Source organism: Phaenicophaeus curvirostris, chromosome 1 (assembly GCF_032191515.1).
Source record: "Phaenicophaeus curvirostris isolate KB17595 chromosome 1, BPBGC_Pcur_1.0, whole genome shotgun sequence".
NCBI lineage: Eukaryota > Metazoa > Chordata > Aves > Cuculiformes > Cuculidae > Phaenicophaeus > Phaenicophaeus curvirostris.
The window spans coordinates 139,074,853-139,100,409 of record NC_091392.1 but is presented as its reverse complement, the minus strand read 5'-3'; the positions used below and the strand labels follow the sequence as shown (position 1 = coordinate 139,100,409).

Genomic DNA, 25,557 nt, shown 5'->3' with positions numbered 1-25,557 from the left:
GTTACATGCATCACATACCTAGAAAAGCCAGGATCCAGTATCAGTGAGTAAATTGCCAGTATAGCCCACTCCTGATACAGAGAACTTTGTCTACTACAAGGGAGTAGTAGACTACACCTACAGGGGGAGAACTTTGGAAAAAGCTCCCAGTCTAACAGATCTCACACAAATTTTGTCAGTATGGGACTACCCTCAGATATGGTTGGAAGCCCTGCAGCCTGTCCTCCTGACTTTCACCCCTGCAGGAAGGAGCTTGGTCTTATTCCATGGGAGACAACTCATTAGCCTCCAGGCCATACACCCTCCAAATACACATTCCATCTGCTCTATGCATCTCTGTGTATCCTCCATCTGCCTACTTGGCTTTTGTCAGACACATACCAGCATTGTGAAACTTCTCTTGAAGAGAACATTTCATCCTGCTGGGTATAAATTTCATTCTTTGCATGCCTGCCAACAACATTGACATTTGGATGTCCACTTCTCCCTGCCTCAGTGATCATCTCCAGATAGGGCACCTTACAGCTAATTCTGCAGCTGCACAGCCAACTAATAAACCACGTCTGACCATACTCGCAAGGGTAAGAGAGTGTCTGTTCCTTTGAGGGCATCTCGTCAAAGAAGCCATAAACAAGAACAGAGAGAAACAAACCTGACCAGCACGTGATGAGGGAGATTAGGATGAGAAAGAACCAAGTCACACTAATTGGTAAGGACTGTGTGGAGCACAGGAATGCTTATTTTGTCAGCCAGGAGGATAACAAAAGGGAGGTAGATAAACACAGAGCCCTGAAACCTGAACAATTAACATTAACAAGCACGATAACCAGAAATTAAGCTGGTCAGTCACAGTAACTGATGGGCTAGCAAGAACTTGCAGGCAAATTAGGACTTTGCAACTGACAGGGATGTAAACCTGAGGGTCCAAGATACTGGAAGGGGTCTGTGCCTGCTGATGTGTGCAGGGAAAGAGGGGCAGGGAGGGGCAGACAGAAAAGGGTATACAAGAGGCTGGTTGCACGCAAAACAGGGCCAGTCAGTATGTTGTTCTGGCTGAACCCGTTCCCGAATCACCACCACCTGCCTTGTCTTCTTGATTTCTTAATCAACCTTTCATTAACTATCCCTTGCAGGATCACACTCCGTATCTCATGTGTGCTGCAAGGACCGAGTGCTGGCAACTGGTGAGTGGGAGTGACTGAAAATGGGTGCCAGACACTGGCAGAAGCAGAGTTTCAGCATCAGCTAGCGGAGCAAGTGGGGGTCTTTAACCCCTAGCTACTGTGACTGGCCACATCAGTGTTTCTGGGATATATATACACATTACTGATTGAACCTGCGAAGGGGAAAGCAGCAGCCACATCACTCGGCCTGAGCAGAGACCACAGGGCGGGCATACGCTTCATATTGTAAAAGGGCATCTGATAACTCTTCTGCCATGATGGGAAGGGAAAGCAAAGGAGGAGGGTTAAAAACTATCAGTTTTGCCATTCACTCATTCACAAAGTAGACTGCTTCCTTAGAAAAAGAATGTTTCCTTTCTGCATTTCTTGGAAGAAACACACTGATATTCCTTTTTTTTATCTCTAAGCAAGTTATACAACTTTTCCATACTATAGTAATTCATAGCTAAACAGGGTTTGAAATTCAAGAATGGCAATTGAACTCTGTCTCAGTCCTTGGGCTTCTGGCATTTGGGCATGATTCATCCATCCATCAAGTGTCCTGAAAAGCTTACTACAGAACCTCTTTGATCAAGCTGGATGCCTACAGGGTGTGGGTGTTACCATGGCAAAGGACAGCAGACAACCACATGAGCACCTCTCTAGTAGATTCTCTACTCTCTACTTCAGGAGAAATTCAATTCAGCAGCAAAGATAAAAGAGGTTGCTTAAGGTTTTGGGGTTTTGCAGATTTTAAGACTCAAAAAATACTCAGCTTTTTTCATCAGCAGATAGAGCAAAGCTGGAGGACAGGACACAGGCCTCACTTTTGGAATGTGCAGGAAGACGGGGGATTGGGACAGAAGAATTTATCACAAGAGATCTTCAGTGTAAAATAGAGGCTCACGGACTTCAAACTCTGATATATTAACAACACTGATATATTAACAACACTGATATATTAACAGTACATAGATAGCAAAGTGCTAGTGCTTTGGCACATATAAATCTTTTTTTCCTACTTCAAAAAATTAGTGCCTATGTTCTGTAGTAAACACATAATACCTGCCTGAATGCCACTTGATTTCAATGAATTATTCAAATGAGCTACTCCAGACGCACAATGTTTTATGATCAACCCTTGTAAAATGATATAATTTTCTCAGAGACAATATGTTGTACAAGTGCCATATATATACACTTCTACTCACTGTTCAGGTACTTGAAATCTGTCCCTCACACCTACTGAAAAGCAAGCTTCTTCCCAGCTGTCCACGAGCAAATTTAGCTTTACTGACACCAGCAGCATTAGCAACAGACGTATAAACAAAGAGTACCTAATAGCTACCATTAACGTGTTGAGTAGACTTGCTCTGAGTTTATTATGACTCATGTTCTACCTATAGCAATGCACCTACAATTGGTGGAGCAGCACAAGAAACGTTTGGTCAACAGCTGTAACCTGCAGAAAACATTTCTTGGTAGAGCCATTAAAAGACGTACACTCTTTGTCTGTGGCAGAACTTTTATTGGAAGGAAATTATAACTTTTGCATTTACATGGCACAAATTATATACAGTACACTTTCCATGATAAGAATTATGATGCTGTTCACAGAAAGGTATCAAATTTGAGATAAATAACGCATAAGCTAAAATATACAAACCAGGGGTGGAGGTGAAACTATTGGCCGTTTTTATTATCTATAGAAGAATTTCAAGGAATAATGTTAATTCAAAAATTTTTAACAAACTTCTAGTAAAGTTAATTGAAATATTTATAATACTATTCAGTTGTTGCACAGTATTTCCAATATACAATCAAGAAGATGCACAGAACACAACACTTAATATGAAAAAACCTATTGCACCCACACTTTAAAGGTTTCACTGCCTTTTGGATGCTGCACTACCATATTTATATAAACATTTACAACACTTCAGTAAACACAAAGGTTCTAAATGTAGTGCAGCATTATGGGGGACCACTTTCTGCTCTTAAAATACATGTTAAATGCCCATATACTGTGCCATTTATTCTAAGCTGATGGTTTAAGCTGTAACCCTTAATTCCTACTTTGAGTAGCAAACACTTTCCTCATGTTCAGACAATTACCATCCCCTCTGACTATATATTCTATATTCCAAGCCCTAAACTGTCCTTGGCTTCACTGACATTTTGGCATCTTGCCTTAGTGCTTGTGACAACTATACCTTATGTTATTTTTTTTAATGTCCTGTTAAGTAGTCCTGCGTAGAATCTGAAGCAAAAGAATCTGCATCTTCATTATCAGAATCATCACTACTGTCATCAGCCGCTGGCTCCCCAGTCAGTGCTATCCGAGCATAATCATCAGTATCTATAGACTTGCAGAAGTGAATGGCATACTTCAGTTTTTCCTCTAGTACTTGCTTACAGGAATATCTGGGCAGCTTCAGGAGAAAGAAGCAAGTGTATGACTCAGGAAGGAAGTGGTCTGGAGGATTGTATTTATCCAATACCTGTTGAAAGCAAAAAGCATAGTATTTTTGATTCACTGCCCAAACCACAAATAAGTATCAAAATAATACTTGCGAATATTTTTATCAGCATATTAGACTTGTGATTCTGATGCTGCATTCTCTTAAAGGAACAATGAAAAGACCAAATCCATTTTCCCTGCACTAAATAAATATAATTAGGCATATATGAGCTGCTTTGATTATGATTGTGTGCCTTCAGCAAATACCAAAACACAATTTGACAATTGTCATTTTTTAATTTGGCTGAAATAACTACTGAGCTCAATGAAATACTAAGTAAATGCAAGCAAAACATTAATATGCCAGACAGTGGAAAACTACCTAAATCCAGAGAAGCAAACGGCTGGAACGTAAAACAAATATCCTGTTTCTCAAGTCCAGAGAGAAAAATATCTGTACACATTATGGGTCTCTGTTGCACTGTGAAATACACAATGTAATGTTGGATAAACAGTATAATGAAATCAGCCTGTTCTCTCACTACCTCATGCTACTACCTCTTCACTATCAGCTTTTTAAAATGAAAAACCTACACCTCATTCCATACACCTTACCTGAATAACAAAGTCCCTCCCTCGAAAGTCTGCAATAGTCCTGGGAAGCCTTGTTCTGCCCCACACAAAACGCAGGAAGAGAGATCGCTCTGTATTGGAGAAGGACTCCATCACTTCCCAGAACCACTGTATCAAGGAAGCAGTTGGTTCAATGCCTTTGTAAGTTGCTACAGATTTCAGAAGGTGAAGTGGAATATCTGGGCTGCCACATACCTGAAAAACAAAATATAGTGATAGGCTACAAAATCTGATCAAATCAATTACAGGCAATTTGTTCACCCCATTCCTTTGAAATATTTAAACAGCTTTTATACTGACAAAACGAAAAGTCAAATATTCAAGGTCCTGTGCACACCCTCCCATTGCAATAATGCTAAACTTACATCTTCCCATCAGGGGACAATAATGATGCTTCTTTCGTATTCCTGAATCACATAAAAAATTAAACATTTTACTTGGAACAAATATCTCAAATTTGCCTCTTAGGTCCCTGTTTTGTGAGATTTTTAGGCCTTGTTGTTTGTTTCTTCCAGAAATAATTCAAAATATCACTACTCAGCCATATGAAAATAACCGTAACACCAAAAGGGCAATTAAACATTTTCTCATCATTCCTCGGACAAAACCTTTATAATCACAGATCGAGCATTAGAAGTAGTATTTAATGTGGGCTTTTAATTAGTAAGAAATAAGTGAAGAATCTCACTCCTAATCAGTTAGCCTGACAGAAGTAACAAAACAGAAATTGATACCATAGTTTCCAGTTCATATCCTGTAAACAGCGAAAGTAGAGGAACTGGAACAACACGGGCCATCCCCTCACGAACTGCTGCAACTTGTTCATCAAATTCGTGAAGTCTGCAGAGACACATTTTCAGAGTTTCTATGAACGTCATTTCTAGCAACTATTTCTAGCAATTACTGTAACATCAAGGAAGTTTTAACTGCCCTTCTCAATCCTCCAGCTATGTGCCAAGGAACTTTAATAAGCATTTATCACACAAGATATATGGATTCATACCAGTTTCTACACCAATTCATACTGCAAGCAAGCTCAGTATGGAGAGACACCTCCCAGTGTTTAGGATATTTTATTTCCAGTATTATACGTGTGCTGTGCCTGGCAAGAACAAACCAACGTGTTCTTTGAAACAACGTGTTCTTTGGAAAAGAACAGCTGTGCTCTGAAACTCTGCCTTCCAACATTCTCAAGACTAGACAGACATTATGGTAAAAGAAAAACAGATCTGAATTAAACATGATATCTGAGGACAGGAGCTGCTGTATTTCAAGACAGACAGATAAGTAAAACACACTGCTGCTTCTGCTGCCACCCATGACTTGTTCTGCATTTTTTTCATCCTGTCAGATAATTTCTGAGATGTTTTACAGAGCTCTCCAGAGCAGAGATTCGCATCACTGACAAATCCTGTCCTCAGGCTTGTCATCACCAAAATAAACAAAGATTTCAGGACAGACAGTGTTTATGCATCCACTTTTTCACATAGATTCTATTCAGGTGCTAGTTTTTCTCTAGAGGGCTTCATATAATTAAAAAAAAAAAAATTGATACCTAATCTAAACATTTAAGTTTCTCCCAAAGGATTTTGAATTGTAAAATGCTTTAGAACTACTCACATCCTTTGAGGATAACCACCATAACTGGCAAGAGAATAAAATCTTTTATTCAAAGGAATGTAACATTTTGTAGAGAGATTATCATTTATCCATTCCAAATAAAATACCTCTCTGCTGTCAGAAAAAGGCTTAAGTACTGGTTCATAACTGTTTATAGAAAAAAAAACCCCAACACACAAACACACAACAAAGACTGTAATTTAAGTATACTATAACGGCAGACACTATAACTTCAAACTACTAAGCAAGTACATAGTGATGACAGAGTCTTGCTCAAGCATTCTCTTCAACAGTTAACTGTGGTGGAGAGAATAAAACAACTGTGAATCGGCTTCTTGTTCAATTTATCTCCATTTCCATAGTTCAACAGGCACGAGGCCCACTGCTTCCCCTAACAAGACGTCTACAACTGCTCCTTAGATGTACTTGTCTAGAGCCGCTGTCTAGGTATTTAAGTAACCAAAGGCCTTGTCTCCTCAAACACTGGACACTTACTTCCCACTGATTTCAGTGCAATGTTCAGCTTTTGACAACTGTGGATGAGTTTACTTGCCTGTACATAGGTGTCAGACTTATTTTAGGGTGTCCAGGGAATGAACATTTTGTTTTCTGCATTCCAACTTAGATAAGAATACAACAAGAACTCATCTGGGACTACTCTAGACTGCAACCAATGATATGAAAAACTTTGGGAGCAGTAATACTAAATCTAAGCTCTCTTCACAAAGAACTTGATGATCAAGTGATTGTACAAGAAGAACTAGATGGGTGGGGCATTTCTCAACCTATAAAACTGGCTGCCAAAACTGGTCTGTCAGGACAGCTATTAAAATCTAGAGCCATACCTGCTACTTCTATTTTGTTTCCTAAAAATTAAGTTTAAACTTTCAGAGAGATTTAAAGAAATCAGAAAATCAACACTATAATCACATGGAAATACTAAAATACTTGTACATAAGAGGTTAAAGTCGTATATTGTTTGAAAGCTTTTACATATCTTTTAAAAGAAAATGCTTGTTCATGTTAGTAAATTGAATAACTTATTCAACAAACCTGTAGTTTATTGCCAGCCTCACATATTCAGCTCTATTATCCAGTGTAATATGGGTGTACTTGGAACTCAACTGAATATCTTGACCGCTTGCATTAGGCACAGTGAATGGGAGGCTCATAGCTTCAAACTCTTCTGAAGTAGCTTCATTGTCTCGAATGTACATAAGCCCAGGAATAAAATCTTTATCAACCTTTTGAAAATAACAAGGCCGAGTTAAAGTCTGTTTACTACCACTATACAACAGTGTCTCTTGCATACCAAAAGCGGTGCATCACATGCCATCTACCAAAAGCACTCTCAAATGTCTGACCACAACCCACCTAATGAATTTCCAAGCTAGAAAATGCTCTACTACTTTGTACAAAATTTCATTATGCTGGGATGTGGGAGGGTACATGTGTTCCAGATTTCAATCCTTTTGGGGAGCACTTGCCAAGAAACTGTATTATATAAGAAAATGGATTTAAAGCTTAAACACATAATCACATCTACAAAGTCCAATGCTGGTTTGGGTACAAAAGGAATCCCCTTACTGACAAGTGAACGACTCCACGCTTTTATATTAAGTACATTTCTACGTGACAGTATTTGAGCAGGAACTCTTTGTAACAAAGACCTAACTCTTACTCCACATTTACCAAGCTCAGTAAACAGAAGCTGAAAGTTTGTGAGGCTCAGTATGTGGGCATGAACTACTTTTAGTTGTAGTTTGAACTAATTTTCTTTTACTTCAAAACAGTGTAGGTGTGTGCACCCAATCAGTTACTGCATTTTGGCACAACAGACAGTAACAGCTATGGAAAGTAGGAGTTCAACCACAAACACTTGTCTAGTCAACTCACAAAAAGATTCAAGAATTCTCTAGAACTCAAATAGCTTATTTCTGAACTACTCGTAAATTTACAGTTTTAACAGTGAGTACAAGTTATCCTTATGTACTGGCTCATAAAATAAAAGGCTAGACAAAATACAAGTATATAGAAACCAGGGAAGCCAATCACTGGACAAAAATTTATGCTAAAGTCCACTTGTCTTCTCTAAGTTATATTCTACTCAGAAACTTCATACATACTTCACTGAGATCAGCAATTGTTAGGCTCATTCCTGCTAGCTGTTTCCACACTGGCTCAGCCAGGTTGAGGCTCAGAGGGCTCCCAGTCCGGATAGCAATGCCCAAAAGTACACCTGTAAGTTCAGACACAGTATTTTTTCATTTTTTTTTGTCAGATTCACAATATGCAAGCACAATGTCACAATGTTGCTAAGAAATTACCAAGAAAACGAAACATGTTCATATGCAAAAGTGACTTGGCTGCAGGATTTAACAGGAAACAATCTCTGTTTGCACCAGATTCATCTCTTCCATTCGGTGTCACAATTAACAGAGGGGTCAGCCCATTCTGAAGCTCCTCACACATTTCCGCTATTGATTCACTGTAACCTCCACCGCAATCATCCACGGATTCACCTTAGAAAAGAAAAAAGGCTCAAAATGAAATGTTACTTCAAAAAAACCCCAAACCAAACAATGAAGTATTGAAATAAACTATTTTTTCTTTCATAGGGATGACTGAGTAAACAAAGGTTTACTAAAAGCTACACTGTCATATCTGTTCATATGAAATCCCTTTATGTTTTGCTTTATAACTGGATATTTCCATTTCATTGTGAACTGTATTACATAGATTATACAACATAACACAATGCCAAAAATACTATTTTGCTATAGTGTAACCTTTTTTGTGTTATACACTAATCAAAATAAAATAGAAGTAGGACAAGAGAGTCAAAGCAACACAACCCTTAAGTAACATTTAGAAGTAGATTCATTTTTTATATCTTCCAAAGGGCAGAAAGAATGGTTCTTCAATCTAAAATATTTTTCATCTAGAAGCTTGAAGTGATATGTGAATTGTAAAAACAATCCTTGCAGTAAAACCAGTTAGCCAGGACTATTAATCAATTCAGCTACTTGAAAAACAGGTTTAGGTTTTGCAGAATGTTTGTTACAGGCAAAAGAGTTGCCCCTGGAATTTCAGGTTAATTACAGACACATTTACACTAGTCTTGCAGACTTTTATAAAATTAGTTTAAAAGGCTTTTTTTTTACTTCCTTCTATTTTAAGCACCTTCCTCTGCCTACACACATGCATTGTTTTCTATATCTCCGCCTTCCTTCAGGCCCTTGTAATTACAAAAAAATAAACGCAAAGAAAATGGTAAAGTGCAAATCCTCTGAAAACAATAAATGGACAATCCTCTTACCAACAAACTTGACCTTCCAAACACGATGAGGAAGCAGCAGGCTATCAGGGCTGAAGGAACTCATTTTAGCACACATCTGTCCAAACACTGACTTTGTACCATCAGGCCCAGCCAGTCCTCCTTTACTTCTAGAACGTTTTACCTATTCGGGTAAGCACATTATAAACGTCACTGTAAGAACACATTACAGTTGGCATTGCTGTACAGATCAGACCAGATGAATATTTATAAAATACTAACACATTCAGTGAAACAGTTGCAGATGCCCACAGTGCATCTTGTACATGCAACACATACAGAGGAAGAACCGAATTTCAATCTATTGGCACCACAGCATATTTCAGTACTGTTCAACATCCATTCCAAGATACTGATATCACAGACTCCAATTTACATATCCCGACCCTCTCCAGGACAATGAAAGCACTTAAGATCTCAGGCTATTGGAAGCCCAGAACTATTTCAGAATCGCAGTATGGCTGAGGTCCCAATGGAGCTCTGAAGGTCATGGAAGCTCAACACCCCCTGCTCAAGCAGGGCCACCTACAGCCAGCTGGCCAGGACCATGTCCGCACAGTTTTCAAATATCTCCAAGCACAGAGACTCCACAACTTCCCTGAGTAACCTGTGCCAGTGCTTAGTCACTGTCACAGTGAAAAAGTGTTTCCTGATGGTCCAAGGAAACCTCCTGTGTTTCAATTTGTGCCCACTGCCTCTGGCCCTGTTACTTGCCACCACTGGAAATAGCCTGGCTCCCTCTTCCTTGCACCCTCCCTTCAGGTAAGCAAAAATATACATTAATGAGATGACCCCTAAGCTTTCGTCTTCTCCAGGCTAAATAGTCTCAGCTCTCTCAGCCTTTCCTTATAGGAGAGGTGGTCCAGTCCCTTGAATATCTTCATGGCCCTTCTGTGGACTCTCTCCAGTACGTCCATGTCTCTTGTATTGCAGAGCCAAGAAATGGAACCAGTATTGCAGGCGTGGCCTGAGCAGAGGGAAAGGATCACCTCCTTCAACCTGCTGGCAACACTCCTCCTAATGCAGCCCAGGACACCCATTAACCTTCTTCACAGCAAGGGCACACTGGTGGCTCATGTTCAGTTTGGTGTCCACCAAGACCGCAGGTTCTTTTCTACAAAGCTGCTTTCCAGCTGGGTTACCCTCAGCATATACTGGTGCATGAGGTTGTTTCTTCCCCGATGCAGGACTTCACAGTTCTTGTTGAAGTTTATGAAGTTCAAGTCAACCTATTTCTCCAACCTGTTGAGGTCCCTCTGGAACACAGTATGACCTGCTGGCATACTAGCCACTCCTTCCAGTCTTGTATCATCGGCAAATTTTCCAAGAATATACTCTGCCCCATGATCTAGATTATTAATGAAGATGTTGACCAAGACTGGACCCAGTATCAACCCCCAGGGTTCACCCCTAGTTACTGGCCTCCAACCAGACTTCATGTCACTCATCATTGCCCTCTGGATCTAGCTGTTCAGTCAGTTTTCAACCCACCTCACTGTCTTCACATCCATCCCATACTTTGTCAGCTTGTTTCTGATATAAAAATAGGTCTGCAACTTCTGCAATAGGTCCTGTCTCTCTGACATAGCTGTCTAATTGTCAATGATTGCTATAATTACCACCATTTTTAAGTACTGCAAATTTCAGTACCTCTGTAACAGAAGAAATTTTTCAACTAATGCTTGGATTGGTACAAATATGAAAATGTATTTGGTTATCTCGTTGCTCCCACATGTCCTGACCTGACAACGCTGAATGACTGTTCTAGGCAATTTCTATGACCTGACATAGTTAAAAATACTTGAGACAACTTTGGTTCAAATGCAGCTGACCACAATGATAATGATTATTTTTTTAAATGAAACTAAAAATTTGGAGGTCGATTAGGCCTTAGCAATTTTACTGTTAGAGCTGAAAATACACAAAACCAACAGGTATGTTCATTGCGGCTAGACAGAATGATCCTTACCACTTCAGTTAACAAGCCAGTGGGCTTTCTTCCCTAGATAAGGAATTTTATGTTCCCTCAACCACAATACCTTACTTATCTTTACTTTCAAAGAGTTCATTTTTTATCTCTCTCTACTCAGCATTGTATCTCTTTGTCTTTACAGGAAAATGAAAAGACAGAGGGGAATCAAGGATAAAATTTGTTGATGAAGTTTTCTCCTCCTGTTTCTGAAGAAGCAGCCAGTGTCTTGGTAAATTCGCTTTTTCTGGATTGCAACTCATTTAGTTAATGCATACCCATATTTGACAATCAAATTTTAAAGTTTTCTTTATGCAAAACAGATTACAGGATGTGCTACCAGCCAGAAAAATGAATAGCTTTTTTATATTCATTAATAATAATATTTAAATATGCATCTACAGTACTTACTAGGAGCCTCATAAAGTAAGCACTAACAAAATACACACACACACAGAGTGTGTGGCATCTACAGAAAAAGCGTACTTTCATTGATGAAGATCCTTAAGAAATGTATACAAGGAAAAGCCCAAGTATTTTGCCGCAAAAGATGCACACAAAATGGGTAAGAACACAAAAAATATTTCAACAGTACAGAAGGGAAAGAAATGGAAATAAACAGAAGGCTGGAGAAACCAGAGGCATTTTTAACTCCCCTTGGTTCTTCAATTTATATTCTCAACCTGTCCTCACTGCAAAGGGATTCCTATAGCACGCATAGTTCACCAATATGCATGAGACTGTTCATTCACAAATAACCCAGACTCATCCCACTAATCTGTATTTCATTGCACTCCAAGACATGGTGCATGTAAAAATTCAGTTCTGATGCTGCATATTTCTGATACTTTGGATAAAATATGCACCAGATTTCTTTCAGATCTTACTGAAAGGCTGACACAGTCAAGTCCTCCTCATGGATAAAATGTTCACAAGCTGGATTTAGTTCAACGGATTTCAAAGAAATTTGGATGCCTTATTTTTAAGTTGAGAAATCACTGAGTCTTCCCTTTAAAAAAGGAAAGTACGGTAAAAAGTCTATGAAAGCAGCAGTTAAGTCACTATTTTTTAAAACCCCACACTTAAAACACAAATTAATCAAGTGATAACAAAAAGGCAAGCAATCTTGCCTGAACTGATTACGATGGCATGCACATTTGCTATCATACATTTAACTTGGTATTTATTTACTAGCAACACAGAATTTTCATTTAACCTCATCATTTAGATCTAGGAATGGTTACAATTTGACTTTCAACAAAGCAATGTAACAATACCATCAAGGATCATTAGCATTTCTGCTAGCACCTTAATATATTGCTTGGTGACAGAAACAGGTGCCCATATTAAAGTTTATTACATTATTAGCAGAGTAAAACACTTCACTGAAAAATGGCAAAAATGCATACAAATATGTTTAGGTCACAATCCACCAAAGGTGTTTAAGCTTTTCATTGTAGAGGTCTAGAGCACAGCACCTTGCTCATGTTTCCTAATCATCCTCTTTAGAAACATAATGAGTATCCTGTGAAATTATTTTACTGAACAGGCTGAATAGGGTGAGATAAAACCCTCACTGAATACAGGCCTCATTAAAAACAGATTATGCAGCATCTCAAGTTTTTAAAATACAGTTCCAGCCTCCTTGCTGATGAGATTACTTTTTATCATAAAACGAGTTAATATTTTGATTAGAGCCCACGAAGGATTTTCATAAAACTGTCTGCCATCAGAAAACAGTTTGTAGAAAAACAGCTTTTCTTGGACCAGAGAGAAACATAGCAGTGCAAAAGCAGAATACAGTGAAGCATGGAAGAATCAAGTTTAAGAACTTGCCTCAGTGAATAAACACTTATTGTGAGTAGAATCATTGCAACGAAGGGGGAGAGGCATTCAATCTGTAGTCTGGTTAAAGCATTTTGAAGTGATGAAGACCAAAATTTAAGTTCTTTCTCTGAATCTGAAGAACAAAACTTTGTATTTGTCTCAAAAGCCTGAAAGTACCCACTGAAATACTGGCCATCCTGTGGGACTCTCTCCAACCCACATAAATCCACGTACTCAGGGGCTAAAAAAAGGTTTACAAAGAGATGACTGCTTATTAGTTGGATTCAGTTAAGAAAGAGAAATACTGTTAACATAGAAGACAAAACTATGAAGAAAACAAACACGATCAAGGATAGGAAATCAATCTCAGAAAAAGTAGTGAAGTATTCAGTGTTACATTTAAAGGAGCACAAATGCTCTCAACTGTAACTTAAGGTTTCAGTTATTTATGCTCAAACTGCAATGCTATAGGAAAAAAACTGTATAAAAAGATGAGTAGAAGAAGATTATTCTACACAAGCAGACAAAAAGAGCTTAGTCTGATCAGTGTATGAAAATGAAGGCTGTTATGAAATGAGTGTTCTTTAAGAAGTACACTTGATAAGGGAGAAAGCAATAACCAGGAAGGAGGAAAGCTATTTAAATTGAAGTACAATACTCACATAAGAACAAATAGTTCATTCATTGATATGCTATCCTTTAAAATCAGATCATTTCTTAATTGTCATGCTACTGAGATTTCTGTAACCCACATTTAATAAGGAGTCCTAGGGAGGAGGAAGAAAGTATTCTTAAAGTGGGATTTCATATATCTCTAAGTGTGACATTCCTCCTGTGACAGTAGAGAACATTGAACCAGGAGATACTTTGCAATATTACATTCCTGAAAGAAGACATCCTCCTTAATAACTGAAATGTTTCCCGTTTAAAAAGAGAAAATTTCTTTCAACTGCTGTGATAATCTCTTCCATCCAAAGGCAAGATATGATTTAACAGCACTATGAATGTGTCTGCCTACAGGTCATAACTCACTGCCCATGTGACACCGCATGAGCTACACTGCTACTTAAATACTAAGGTAAATCTGATCTGCTAGTAAGACAGTCAGTAAGTGAATTTGAGCACTGAAGCCCTGTCTAGACATGTAACTGTTAGTTCACCCTCTGGCTCCAATTTCAACTACTTCTATTACACCTTATCAGAACAAGGCCCAGGTGCTGCTTTAGAACATACCACTTCGTGACCGTTCCCAAAGAGTAGTAAGGATAAAACCACATCAAGTTTGGTTTCTTCTGCCCTATGCAGTCCTCCAGCAGTGTCCTAAACTGCTTGCCCTCAAGCTACACCTCAAAGTATAAAACATCTACCCTCAATTTCACTCTCCAGAAATACCAGGTCAGCACTTGGGTGAGTTGCAGTACAGCCATCACATTGTATTCCACACACCTTGAGCAAGAAAACTACATGTAAATACTGTGTCCTACATGAGGCTTCCAATAGAAAAGGTTCAGGGTCAGGTAGTTAGGTGAATGTCATCTACTCTAAGGAATCTCATTCACATAAAACTTGACCTCAAGACAACACGGCAGTGTTTGGCTTGCTTTGGCTAACTTATGCTGCCGGTTAGACAGCCGGTACTGGTACTTCCAAAGAAATAACAACAAGGTAAAATGAGGAAATATTTTAAAAAACAAGTCCACATCTGGAAAACAACTTTAAATTAAAATCCCATCTGATTTATAAGAAGATGAAGAAGTGAATTGACTGTACCATTATAATACAGAGATTGCAAGAAAAGTCTTCTGAAAGTGAAGGGATTTTAAAACCTGGCATCAGTTAAACTCAAAACTGCAAATAAGATTCTTAACATTGACAATTAGCAGGTTTGAATCTTCAATTAAGTATTATAAAGGATCATACAGTTTAAGAATCCACATTTTCATTCTCTGCAAAAGCTAACTCAAGAAATTGTGACCTATATTTAGTACCATGTAATCAGGCCAGATTATGTTAGCCTTGGCTACATCTAAGACAAGCTTGCGTTATAGCAGTATTTCCTCTCCCCCAGAAGTTATGAAGAAGGGAAGCCCTGCAGCTACCAGTTTTTCTAGATTTAAAGACAGATTCAAATAATGAACTGGAATACAAGAGAAAGCTTATCTCAATTAACTCAACAGTAGAAAGAAGATAGTAATAAATGAGCTCAAAACGTACTCATGGCCTGCTCAAAGTTAAGTACTTGTATCATGTTATTGGACTTTCTGAATTCACACACGCACACACAAACATAAAAGTAATAAGAAAATCTCTGGCACTCTCTTCAGCTTCAACTTTCCAAATAACAAACTGAAACAAAACATTTTAATCACATAACATTACCACAAGAAATTTTAAATGCCCAAAGAAAAGGGCAAAGAAGCAGAAACATTGGTTCTGTTCACTAAAATAAAAGTGATTAGTCGATTTTTTTTAATATTTCTCTATTCTAGCCCTACATAGAGTTGGTTTTCTTACTTTTTGTAGGAAAAAAAAAAAGAAAATCACCACTGAAGAAAGGAAATGCACGAGGACTCCATAACACCAGACTTCAGTCCATTTAAATGAAAACAAATGTTTTACTATTCTATGTTACAGAAATATCTATGGAAAAAAGACATATCTGGCCTAAGGCACAATGCTACATTTTCTACCGCCAATGATAAGGAAAAAAAGCCTTTTTACTATCAAACTGTTCTGCAACCAACATGACTCCATGTGATGACCAGTAAAGGACTGGAGTTTATCAGCCCAACTTTTAAATTATATTGAACGGCCTTTTTTTTCCTTCCTGTTCTCTCTTAGGAAAGCAACAGCTGAATACTTCATGTGACCATTCAGAAAGGTAAGAAGGGCATCAGAATCAGTACTCTCTTATATCATCTAATGCAGTTAGTTTTGAGAAAGTGGTCCTTTGTCAAACAGGACATCGCTCAGTAAAGTCTAAATCATTCACTTAATATTTTAACAAGTGTTCCCTCCCCTCAAACAACTACAGTGTGGATGAAAACATACTGAAACTAAAATAATCAGCCCTTGCTGCGTTCACTTCTTCATCGTTTGATTCTGTGATAAAAATTCAACTCTTCAGTACTCAGACAGTAAACATAAAGGGACTGAAACATAAAGGGACTTAGCCAAAACTGTGAGCTAAACATACAGGTACTAAAACCAGAACTTTAGCTTTAGATACCTGTATTCTGTTGAGCTCTACAACTGGCCCATGCTGACGATCTCTCACCATAGTTGCTTGCACAACTTTTCTGAAAGCTGCCTCCTAAAAAAGAATACAAAAAATTACAATAGTGGCAAAACTGCAATCAAATAAGAAAGTTGCACATAATTCAAAGGTAAACATATTCTTAATTCAATTTAGGAATAAAAAGACTCTTTAGCAGAATAGAGAAACTGAAATACTATCCCTTCCACAATTTCTTTCTGAATACACAACAAAACACTGGAAAAGACATAACACCTCTGAGTCTTTGTGTACATGAAACGGAAACAAGCATCAAATACTTTCGAAATACTACAAACAAACAAAAGCAAGAGAAGATAAAACTGTGAGATGTTAGGTGAGGATTGTGTTATTTGTGCTAATACAATTCAAGCTGAAACACTCCAAATACTACGAAAGTGAAGAAGGAAGTCTGTCCTGTACCACTTAAAACTGCAGCTTGAAAGGTTGTACTGCACTCACATTTAGTTATGAGCTAAGCAACCAACATGCTGCCAAGTTCGGGTATAAATTAATTTATGCCAGAATAATATATGCATATGGAGAATAATTAATGTCAGAGAAAAACTATCAAAAAGACTAGATTATCTCACTACGGAAGGCAATAAATAAATCACAAATAACAATATAAAAAATGAACTCTTCAGGCAAATTAAAGTATCTGAGGTTCTCTCATTAAATATTTTAATTAAATTTTACACTGTCAGTTTCAAGCAAGCTTTAAAAATATACTTAAATCTTTAGAATCTCTGAAGGTAAGCCTGACTTAAATGCCTAGGTATGAATATGGCATCACAACTCAGTGCCTGGCTGAATGCTTTTGACATAAAATATGCCTGATATCACATTTTATCTTTCTGCATCTGTTCCACAGACTCATAAACTACGTTGAATGTACCTCCTGCACACCCATTCCTATACTTTACATCATGTAATTAATGACTCCTTATTAATAGCACTAACTTATAAGTGTCACAAACCATAGCTTGGATTTCCCTTTCCTTCTTACAAATTTAGGTTTTGATGAAAAGTGCGTGGTCTTCTCTTGGTCTGTGAAGTGTGTATTCTGCTGGATTGCTCTACAACACAATATTATTGGAGTCTAGAGAGAGACCTTAAGACAATATATGCCAAGGAGTCTAGTTACAGGCCATGTGTCTTATTTAAGGACAAAGAACAGCACTGTGGAGAGACACTTAACTGCTTCTCTCTTCAAACATGTCTCCCAGCAGATTTTGTCTGTTTATGTAAGGTTATCATTTTTTGTTAGACAAGTTACTATGGCAGTGAGAAAATTCATATCCAAAACTCGTGATCATACTGAAGGCAAGTCGTGTTTTTAAAGGCTTTCCAGATCTAAAGTTTTGACTAAGTGTTATAGCCTTCAGACATTATAATTACCTAGAATTTCTCATGACTGACTTCACACACAACTAGAAAAATCCACTTTCTTTACTAAATTGAGATCACACTTTTTACTTCTAGCCTAAAAGTTTGTATCTGCATATGGCTTTGGATCAACTAGCATATCACCTAATCATGACAACTGAAACAAATACGCAGACAATGACCATTTCATACCTATTTTATGTTTTTCTTCCAGGATAACATTTACTGAATAGTCTACAAGAATTTGACAATACTGCAAACTGAAGATTAAAGTGTAAAGTTATTTTTAAGATAACACATAACAGCACTATGACAAAGAACTGAGAAAAATAACAAAAAGAACACATTCACAAAGAAAGAAGTCTGCATCATCAACATGTAAATATCTGATACAAAACATGCAGAACAAATCAAGATATGTAGTTCTATTTTATTCAGAAACAGTTTGAACAGTATATTCCACTTACAGTTACAAATCAGTTCCTTAAAAACATTCTGATAAATACCTTTCCCTGTGAAATCAGTATTCCCCGTAATGTGTCAAACCCAACTGAGGGTCCTTGGCCAGTTTCATCAAGTCTCCCTTCAAGATCAAACATTGGAATGCAAGGACAGAAGAGTTCAGAAATGTGGTGCAACAGCAGAAGTCTGTTTCTCAATGAAATTATGGGAATTTCCTGTAGATGATTGTACTCCATGGGAACCTATGACAATGAAATGTTACCAAAATGCATTTTAGCATTATTATACACATCATTTTAATAAAAATAATTTACAACATTTGTAGGTAAATGTGTACTAGAAATTCAGATATTTGCTTGTTCACTGTCAAAACACAAAATACATGGAATTCAGTTGTTTACAACTGATACTAATAGATCCCTTTAAACTGAAACCACTATTAGAAACATGACAGTTAGACTAGTGTTGCTATTCCACAATTTACAATTCTCCTTATCCATAAACAGACACATTTTACATCCTGTCATCACAATACCCAGGCATTATAGCTGAAAGACAGTGTACTAAAAAAAATGTTCTCAAATTAAAGAAAGTAACGAAAAACTCCTTTGGAAGGCATAAGGTTTTCATAGCTGGAACAGAGAATTAAAATTCCTGTCAATTTGCAAACTAAGTTACTGTTCTGCATTGGATTAAAAATTGAATGAAGAGTCTTTCTCATCTTAGAAAATTGGAATCCTCCTTCGGAAATATGCAAGTTAAAGTAACTGGCTCAAATTTGAAGCAAAATTAAAGCACACTGAGCTTATGCAGAGGTTTAGAAAGGAAATATGCCTACTGAAAGATCAGCAATAAGCATTCCAAGTACGTTTAAATTCTGAACACAATAAGCCAAATACATTACCTGTGTAGGGAGCTTGCCAGCATTAGCAGGTTTACTGGTTGACCATGCTAAAGTATGAGCTGAGCCACAGGCTACTCTGTTGATCTTTTTACCCTGAAGTGCTGCAACCAAGCGTGGTCTTTGGATGGCATTAGTGGTTCCATCTCCAAGCTGCCCTTCATCGTTATCTCCCCATGTATACACTTCCCCTAAACCAATAAGACAAGACAGAAGCTTTATGCCAGTTTTTGGGGTTTTGTTTGTTTTTTTTTTAAATTAGCATTTATAAATCATTTAACCGAATGAGGCCTTGGACTGTATTCAAGATTTCTAGGACTGATGGCCATCCTGAAATCCACTGTCTGGTTTAGATAAAACTTGACTGATGTGGTTAGGCTCATGGTCTATGTCCAGCAGGTAGTATAATACGCACTTATTCCCTCATAGTTTGTATAACTTAGAAGTTCTGTTCTAGAACAGGAGGAAATGGTGGAGCAGAATAATAACAACAGATACACCAGAAACAGCCTTCATTTGAAAGTTTCATAACGAAAAAAAAAAAGCTGATATTAAAAAAAGAATTAGAAAAGGCTTAACATTTTATATGAGAAGGAAGACAAGAACGTGTAATAGGTTGTATTAGTAGAGAGGACTGTTGCAAGATAATTGGAAATTACTTTTAAAATATGAACCCTGTTTCTGCACATTCATTTTCTCCAGCTATATCCCATTTCACTAACACCTACAAACCACTTAGTTATTATGCAGACTTGTTAATTAAATGTGGGACTGAGTCTGCTACAAAGAATATTCAGTATCTCAACCTGCTCTGTAAGAAGCAATATTGTTTGTGCAGTGCTTCATTTAGCAAGTTAAACACCTCAGCAGGCTCACAAGACCCTGTTAAAAAAACACTCAAATCCATTTATTGTACTGCTTGACCAATCTATAATTACTTTTAGAGGACTATATTTTTATTTGATCATCAGCATTTATGAAACTTGAACTTTTTTTTTTTATTAATTAAAAAACTTCCACCGGTTTTATGTGATCATTTTAAATCAATGACACGCTTGCTGCTCAAGAAATACACAGTATCTGCAAACAGTAAGTATTTCCATGCACGTAAAGAACCACCTTGCTAAAGAAAAATTTCATTTTTTTCAAATTTAGTGCTGAGAACTAAGTAAATAATTTGATTTTTATACCATCTTCAGTGCAGCAAACACAGTGCAAAGACCCAGTAGCAATTGCAATGACTTTCTTTCCTTGCAGTCCCTGCACTTGTCGTGGTCTTCTAACATGGTCATCAGATCCATGGCCTAATCGATGATAATCTCCTTTGCCCCTGCAGAGAGAAAATGAAACATATCAAAACAGTGTTTTTATTGTGGAAAAAATGGAACTACAGACTGTGTCTAATATTTGGCCTGTAGATGTATTAGCATCCTGGCTTGTATCAGGAACAGCGTGACCAGCAGGTCCAGGGAGGTTATTCTCCCTCCTCCCTCTGTACTTGGCACTGGTGAGACCGCACTTTGAATCCCAATTCTGGGCCCCCACCACAAGAAGGATGTTGAGGCTCTGGAGCAAGTCCAGAGAAGAACGACAAAGCTGGTGAGGGGGGTGGAGAACAAGTCTTACAAGGAGCGGCTGAGGGAACTGGGGTTGTTTAGCCCAGAAAAGAGTAGGCTGAGGGGAGACCTTATTGCTCTCTACAACTGCCTGAAAGGAGGTTGTAGAGAGGAGGGAGCTGGCCTTTTCTCCCAAGTGGAAGGTGATAGGACAAGAGGGAATGGCCTCAAGCTGCACCAGGAGGGTTCAGACTGGACATCAGGAAATAATTGTTCACAGAAAGGGTCATTGGGCACTAGCACAGGCTGCCCAGGGAGATGGTTGAGTCACCTTCCCTGCAGGTATTTAAAAAATGGGTAGACGATGTGCTCAGGGACATGGTTTAGTGGCAGATAGGAACGGTTTGACTCGATGACCTAAGAAGTCCTTTCCAACGCAGTGATTCTATGATTATATACAGTCCAATATGAAAATTCTCTCCAAATACTCAACATTAACCATGACTAGCTCATAAAACACAGACGAGATACTGCTGGTAGAGTAAAAATTCTTAAATCTCCAATACACTGTCCCTACTTATTCTGTGTACGTCTTTCCACCATTTTTGCAGGGGGTTGTTCGGCTTTTTTCCCCTCTTAAATGGATCAGGTATTACAAGCATTCATATGCAAAAACATTTACTAATATCAAAGGCTGGAACTCTGTACAGTTTAAGGATATCTCTAATGCCACCCAAACAAAGGAACAGAAAGATGTTGGGAAGGCATTCAGTTTAGTCTTTTCAAACACTTAAGTCTAGCAGTTTAAACTACATAACTTGGAATGGAGCAGGAAAATTAAAACAATGAACTAAAATAAAATTCTTGGACTATGGCCATCACAATTTTGATACTATATGAGAATGTTATTTAGGCTACCATCTTCCACCCTGCATGACACTTCAGGTTCATACTTCTGCTTCCAGAGGAAGTTCTCCCTGGAACTTCTGCATCTTGCAGTGGTCAATGCTTGGAATGACAACTCCGTGCTTAGATCTCCAAGACAAAATGCTTTGATTTTTCATTCAAAGAGTATTGTAAAATGTTCCTCAAAGTGGTAGATTTCATTACTAATCAAGACAGGTAAACTCACTGTAGTTTGTAGTAGGGGAAGGAAATCAAAACAGTGAAAAAAGTATAATACTAATCCTCGCTGCAGGCAAGGTTACATCTAATACCGTCAAACTAACTAATACAAAATACTTACCATGTATATACAGCTCCAGATTTGGTAAGAGCCACAGAAAATTGTGATCCACATTCTACTTTAACCACACCAAGGCCTGTGAGAGAATCAATCTAGGAGAACAATGTCAAATTAAATCAAAGTTAATTACAGAGGCTATAAGCTCGTAGTCTGCACTGTCTTCAATAAAACATAATGTGTATATGTGTGTGTGCTTGTATTATTTATAAATTAAAATGCGGACGTAGATCATTTAGCAGAATTCTACTCCTTTCATCGTTCTACCGTTTGCCCCTTAAACACTAAAGAGAAAGTCGATGATCATTTCCGCTATGTTTTGCCAACAGTTACTCAGCAATTGTTCCTTAGTAGAAATACTATGGGTCTGTCTCCAATTAATCATTCCTAGGTTGTATGAAATGGATCTGATTCTGCTGACATATTAAAATATTTAAAACTCCAATATACTCTTCCTGTTTATTCTGTGCAGGTCTGGAAACAGAATGGAGACACCTTTATCCAGGTAAAATGTGGTTCCTAAAATCCACTGTGACACACACACACAGTTCACAAACACAAACAACATTAATCATCATCACAAGTACAATAATTCAAATTAATGGCTACTTGGATTTCATTTGTAAAATATGCAGAAATTCTAAGTCAAACATGCATTCACATGAAAGATTTAATATACAAGCAAGGTTACTTTTTATCAATTGTGCACTTGGGGCACAACAACCCTGTGCCATGCCACAGACTAAGAGAAGTCTGGCTAGAAAGCTGCCTGGAGGAGAGGGACCTGGGGGTGTTGGTTGACAGCGACTGAACATGAGCCAGCAGTGTGCCCAGGTGGCCAAGAAGGCCAATGGCATCTTGGCTTGTATCAGAAACAGCGTGACCAGCAGTCCAGGGATCTCCCTCCTCCCTCTGTACTTGGCACTGGTGAGACCGCACTTTGAATCCCAATTCTGGGCCCCTCACCACAAGAAGGATGTTGAGGCTCTGGAGCAAGTCCAGAGAACAGCGACGAAGCTGGTGAAGGGGCTGGAGAACAGGCCTTATGAGGAGCGGCTGAGAGAGCTGGGGTTGTTTAGCCTCAGAAGAGGAGGCTGAGGGGAGACCTCATTGCTCCCTACAACTACCTGAAAGGAGGTTGTGGAGAGGAGGGAGTTGGCCTCTTCTCCCAAGTGACAGGGGACAGGACAAGAGGGAATGGCCTCAAGCTCTGCCAGGGGAGATTCAGGCTTGACATCAGAAAAAATGTTTTCACAGAAAGAGTCATTGGGCACTGGAACAGGCTGCCCAGGGAGATGTTTAAAAGACGGGTGGATGAGATGCTCAGGGGCATGGTTTAGTGGTTGATAGGAATGATTCGACTCTATGATCCAGTGCATCTTTTCGAACCTAGTGATTCTGTGACACCCCTTTCTGGAATGAAGTCATGACTTCAGCAATATTATGGAAATATATTAACACAAGGAAATATGAAAATTAAAATGAAAAATATCGCTGGAACTAGCAATCTTCTCTAAAGAATAAACCTTCAAGTGCAACTTTAACAATCAGCATAAAATTTAAAGAATCATTGTAGCCTACAAAGTTCATTCTTAAGAACAATCAGAAGAATCCTGATGTCCCAGGGTGGGTGGAAGTTTGCACATATTAACAAATCTGTCTTTAGTGTTCCCCATCAACCTCATAGTTTCTAAAACAATGAAAAAAAATGCCTTCTAATACCTTCATTGGTACTTTACAGCCATCACTGCCTCCTCTCCCAAGTTTCCCGTAATCTCCATCACCCCAGGACCAGACTGTATCATCATCAGTCAGGCACAATGTCTGTGCATCTCCACTGCCACAGGCTATGTCAATCACACGGTAGCCCTGGAGTGCTTCCACCTGTAAGGAAATCACTCATTTTTATTCACAATAATTTATTTTTTATTCACTCAGTAATTTAGTTTCAAAGAAGACAACAAAGCCAACTAGAGAGGTGCTTCACTGGAACAGCAAGTCTGAAACACCAAGTCTGAAACACCACAGGAAAGAGCAAATGAAGGGAAGTCAAAGGGCTTTGCTTTTTTCAAACCAGCAAAATTAAATCTAACTGTGTATTTTAAATACCCAATTATTTTTAATTGGTGAACTATTTAAATTGTTTTGATCTAAAAAATTCAGGGAAAACAATTCATGCAAAACACGTAAGGTTATCAAAGACTACATTCTGATTAAATAATTTCATGCTCTCTGGGCAAGTACTGTATACAGTAAGAAAAAAAAAGTTATTCTCAAATACTTTTTTACTAGTTTACAACTTTCTAGCACTTGCATCATAATCTGAATTGAATCAAACCTTCTGAAATGCTGCCATCTAGCGATGAAGTTCAGGATTTGGAGTAAAAAAAATGGTAATCCACACATACTGCATCCTCCCCATCCTCTCACCCTCATGTAAAATAGATTATAGGCAGCACAATCCACCGCCCAAAGCAGCATCAAACCCCACATACTCCAACTCACCTACAGATTATCTATTTTCATACTAACCAAGAACATGGAGCCAGGGGAAAGATGTATAAAGATGTACAGGAAATGTGGATACATCTTGTTTTGGGGGGGCAGGTGAATAAGAAAATCTGGATACAGGTGTTAAGGCCCCAAAGGGGACTAAGAATACATGATACCTCACTCCACAAATTCATGCACTGGAAAAAGTTAATGCTGGCATGAATAGAAATATATGCACAGAGCTATGAATAAAAATGACCAACTAACATTCAGTTTTATTCAAACAATCCTTTGATATATTTTCAGCAAGAGAACACAGGCAGCAAAATGAACTCTCATCTCAAAGGCACGGCAGTTTTCTTAATGCCATCATTCTAACTTAAGTTCTTACAGTCTAGTTTACAGGAGTACAACTGTCTGAATTGCAATCTTCAGCTAATCAGTGTACTCATTTTCTTTATGTTCAGTACTGTCCAGGTTCTCAGATTTACCATGTAAGAATCAAATGGAAACAGCTATCTTCATCAGTAACTGCGAAACTCAAATTTCTTTCACAATACCAATTGAATAATTACTTAGGTTAAATTCTCATTTATTATATTCATATAGATATTATATTATTCCTATACATTCATAATAATTATTATGAATTATATATTATATGGTATATTACAATAGAAAATGCCTTATAATGTATTATGTCGATTTAGTATATTCTTATTAATTTAGTACAAATGTAAGTAAGATCTCAGTATTAGATCATGAGAATAAGTGTATAATTATGAAGTCAGGAAAAAAAAGCAGTTTGCAAGTAACTAAGTGGCTGTACTCGGCACTGGTGAGACCGCACCTTGAATCCTGTGTTCAGTTCTGGGCCCCTCACCACAAGAAGGATGTTGAGGCTCTGGAGCGAGTCCAGAGAAGAGCAACAAACCTGGTGAGGGGGCTGGAGAACAAGTCTTACAAGGAGCGGCTGAGAGAGCTGGGGTTGTTTAGCCTGGAGAAGAGGAAGCTGAGGGGAGACCTCATTGCTCTCTACAACTACCTGAAAGGAGGTTGTAGAGAGGAGGGTGCTGGCATCTTCTCCCAAGTGACAGGGGACAGGACAAGAGGGAATGGCCTCAACCTCCGCCAGGGGAGGTTTAGGCTGGACATTAGGAAAAAAATTTTCACAGAAAGGGTCATTGGGCACTGGAACAGGCTGCCCAGGGAGGTGGTTGAGTCACCTT

At 38.2% G+C, this 25,557-nt stretch overlaps 1 protein-coding gene across 2 annotated transcripts in view; it reads right to left on the bottom strand.

Moving 5' to 3' along the window:
- Positions 1 to 2,670: 2,670 nt before the first annotated feature.
- HERC2 (HECT and RLD domain containing E3 ubiquitin protein ligase 2) overlaps positions 2,671 to 25,557 on the bottom strand; it is a 112,155-nt gene continuing 89,268 nt past the window's right edge. For both annotated transcript variants that reach the window (XM_069875964.1, XM_069875973.1), the window contains exons 81-93: positions 23,558 to 23,719; positions 21,839 to 21,930; positions 20,227 to 20,366; positions 19,040 to 19,227; positions 18,180 to 18,377; positions 16,240 to 16,323; positions 9,197 to 9,338; positions 8,205 to 8,399; positions 8,004 to 8,116; positions 6,931 to 7,121; positions 4,992 to 5,097; positions 4,240 to 4,452; positions 2,671 to 3,664 (exon numbers count right to left, since the gene is read on the bottom strand). In XM_069875964.1, the coding sequence (XP_069732065.1) occupies positions 3,392 to 3,664; positions 4,240 to 4,452; positions 4,992 to 5,097; positions 6,931 to 7,121; positions 8,004 to 8,116; positions 8,205 to 8,399; positions 9,197 to 9,338; positions 16,240 to 16,323; positions 18,180 to 18,377; positions 19,040 to 19,227; positions 20,227 to 20,366; positions 21,839 to 21,930; positions 23,558 to 23,719 (2,097 nt within the window). In that variant the 3' untranslated portion in view covers positions 2,671 to 3,391. The remainder of the gene's footprint in view (positions 3,665 to 4,239; positions 4,453 to 4,991; positions 5,098 to 6,930; positions 7,122 to 8,003; positions 8,117 to 8,204; positions 8,400 to 9,196; positions 9,339 to 16,239; positions 16,324 to 18,179; positions 18,378 to 19,039; positions 19,228 to 20,226; positions 20,367 to 21,838; positions 21,931 to 23,557; positions 23,720 to 25,557) is intronic.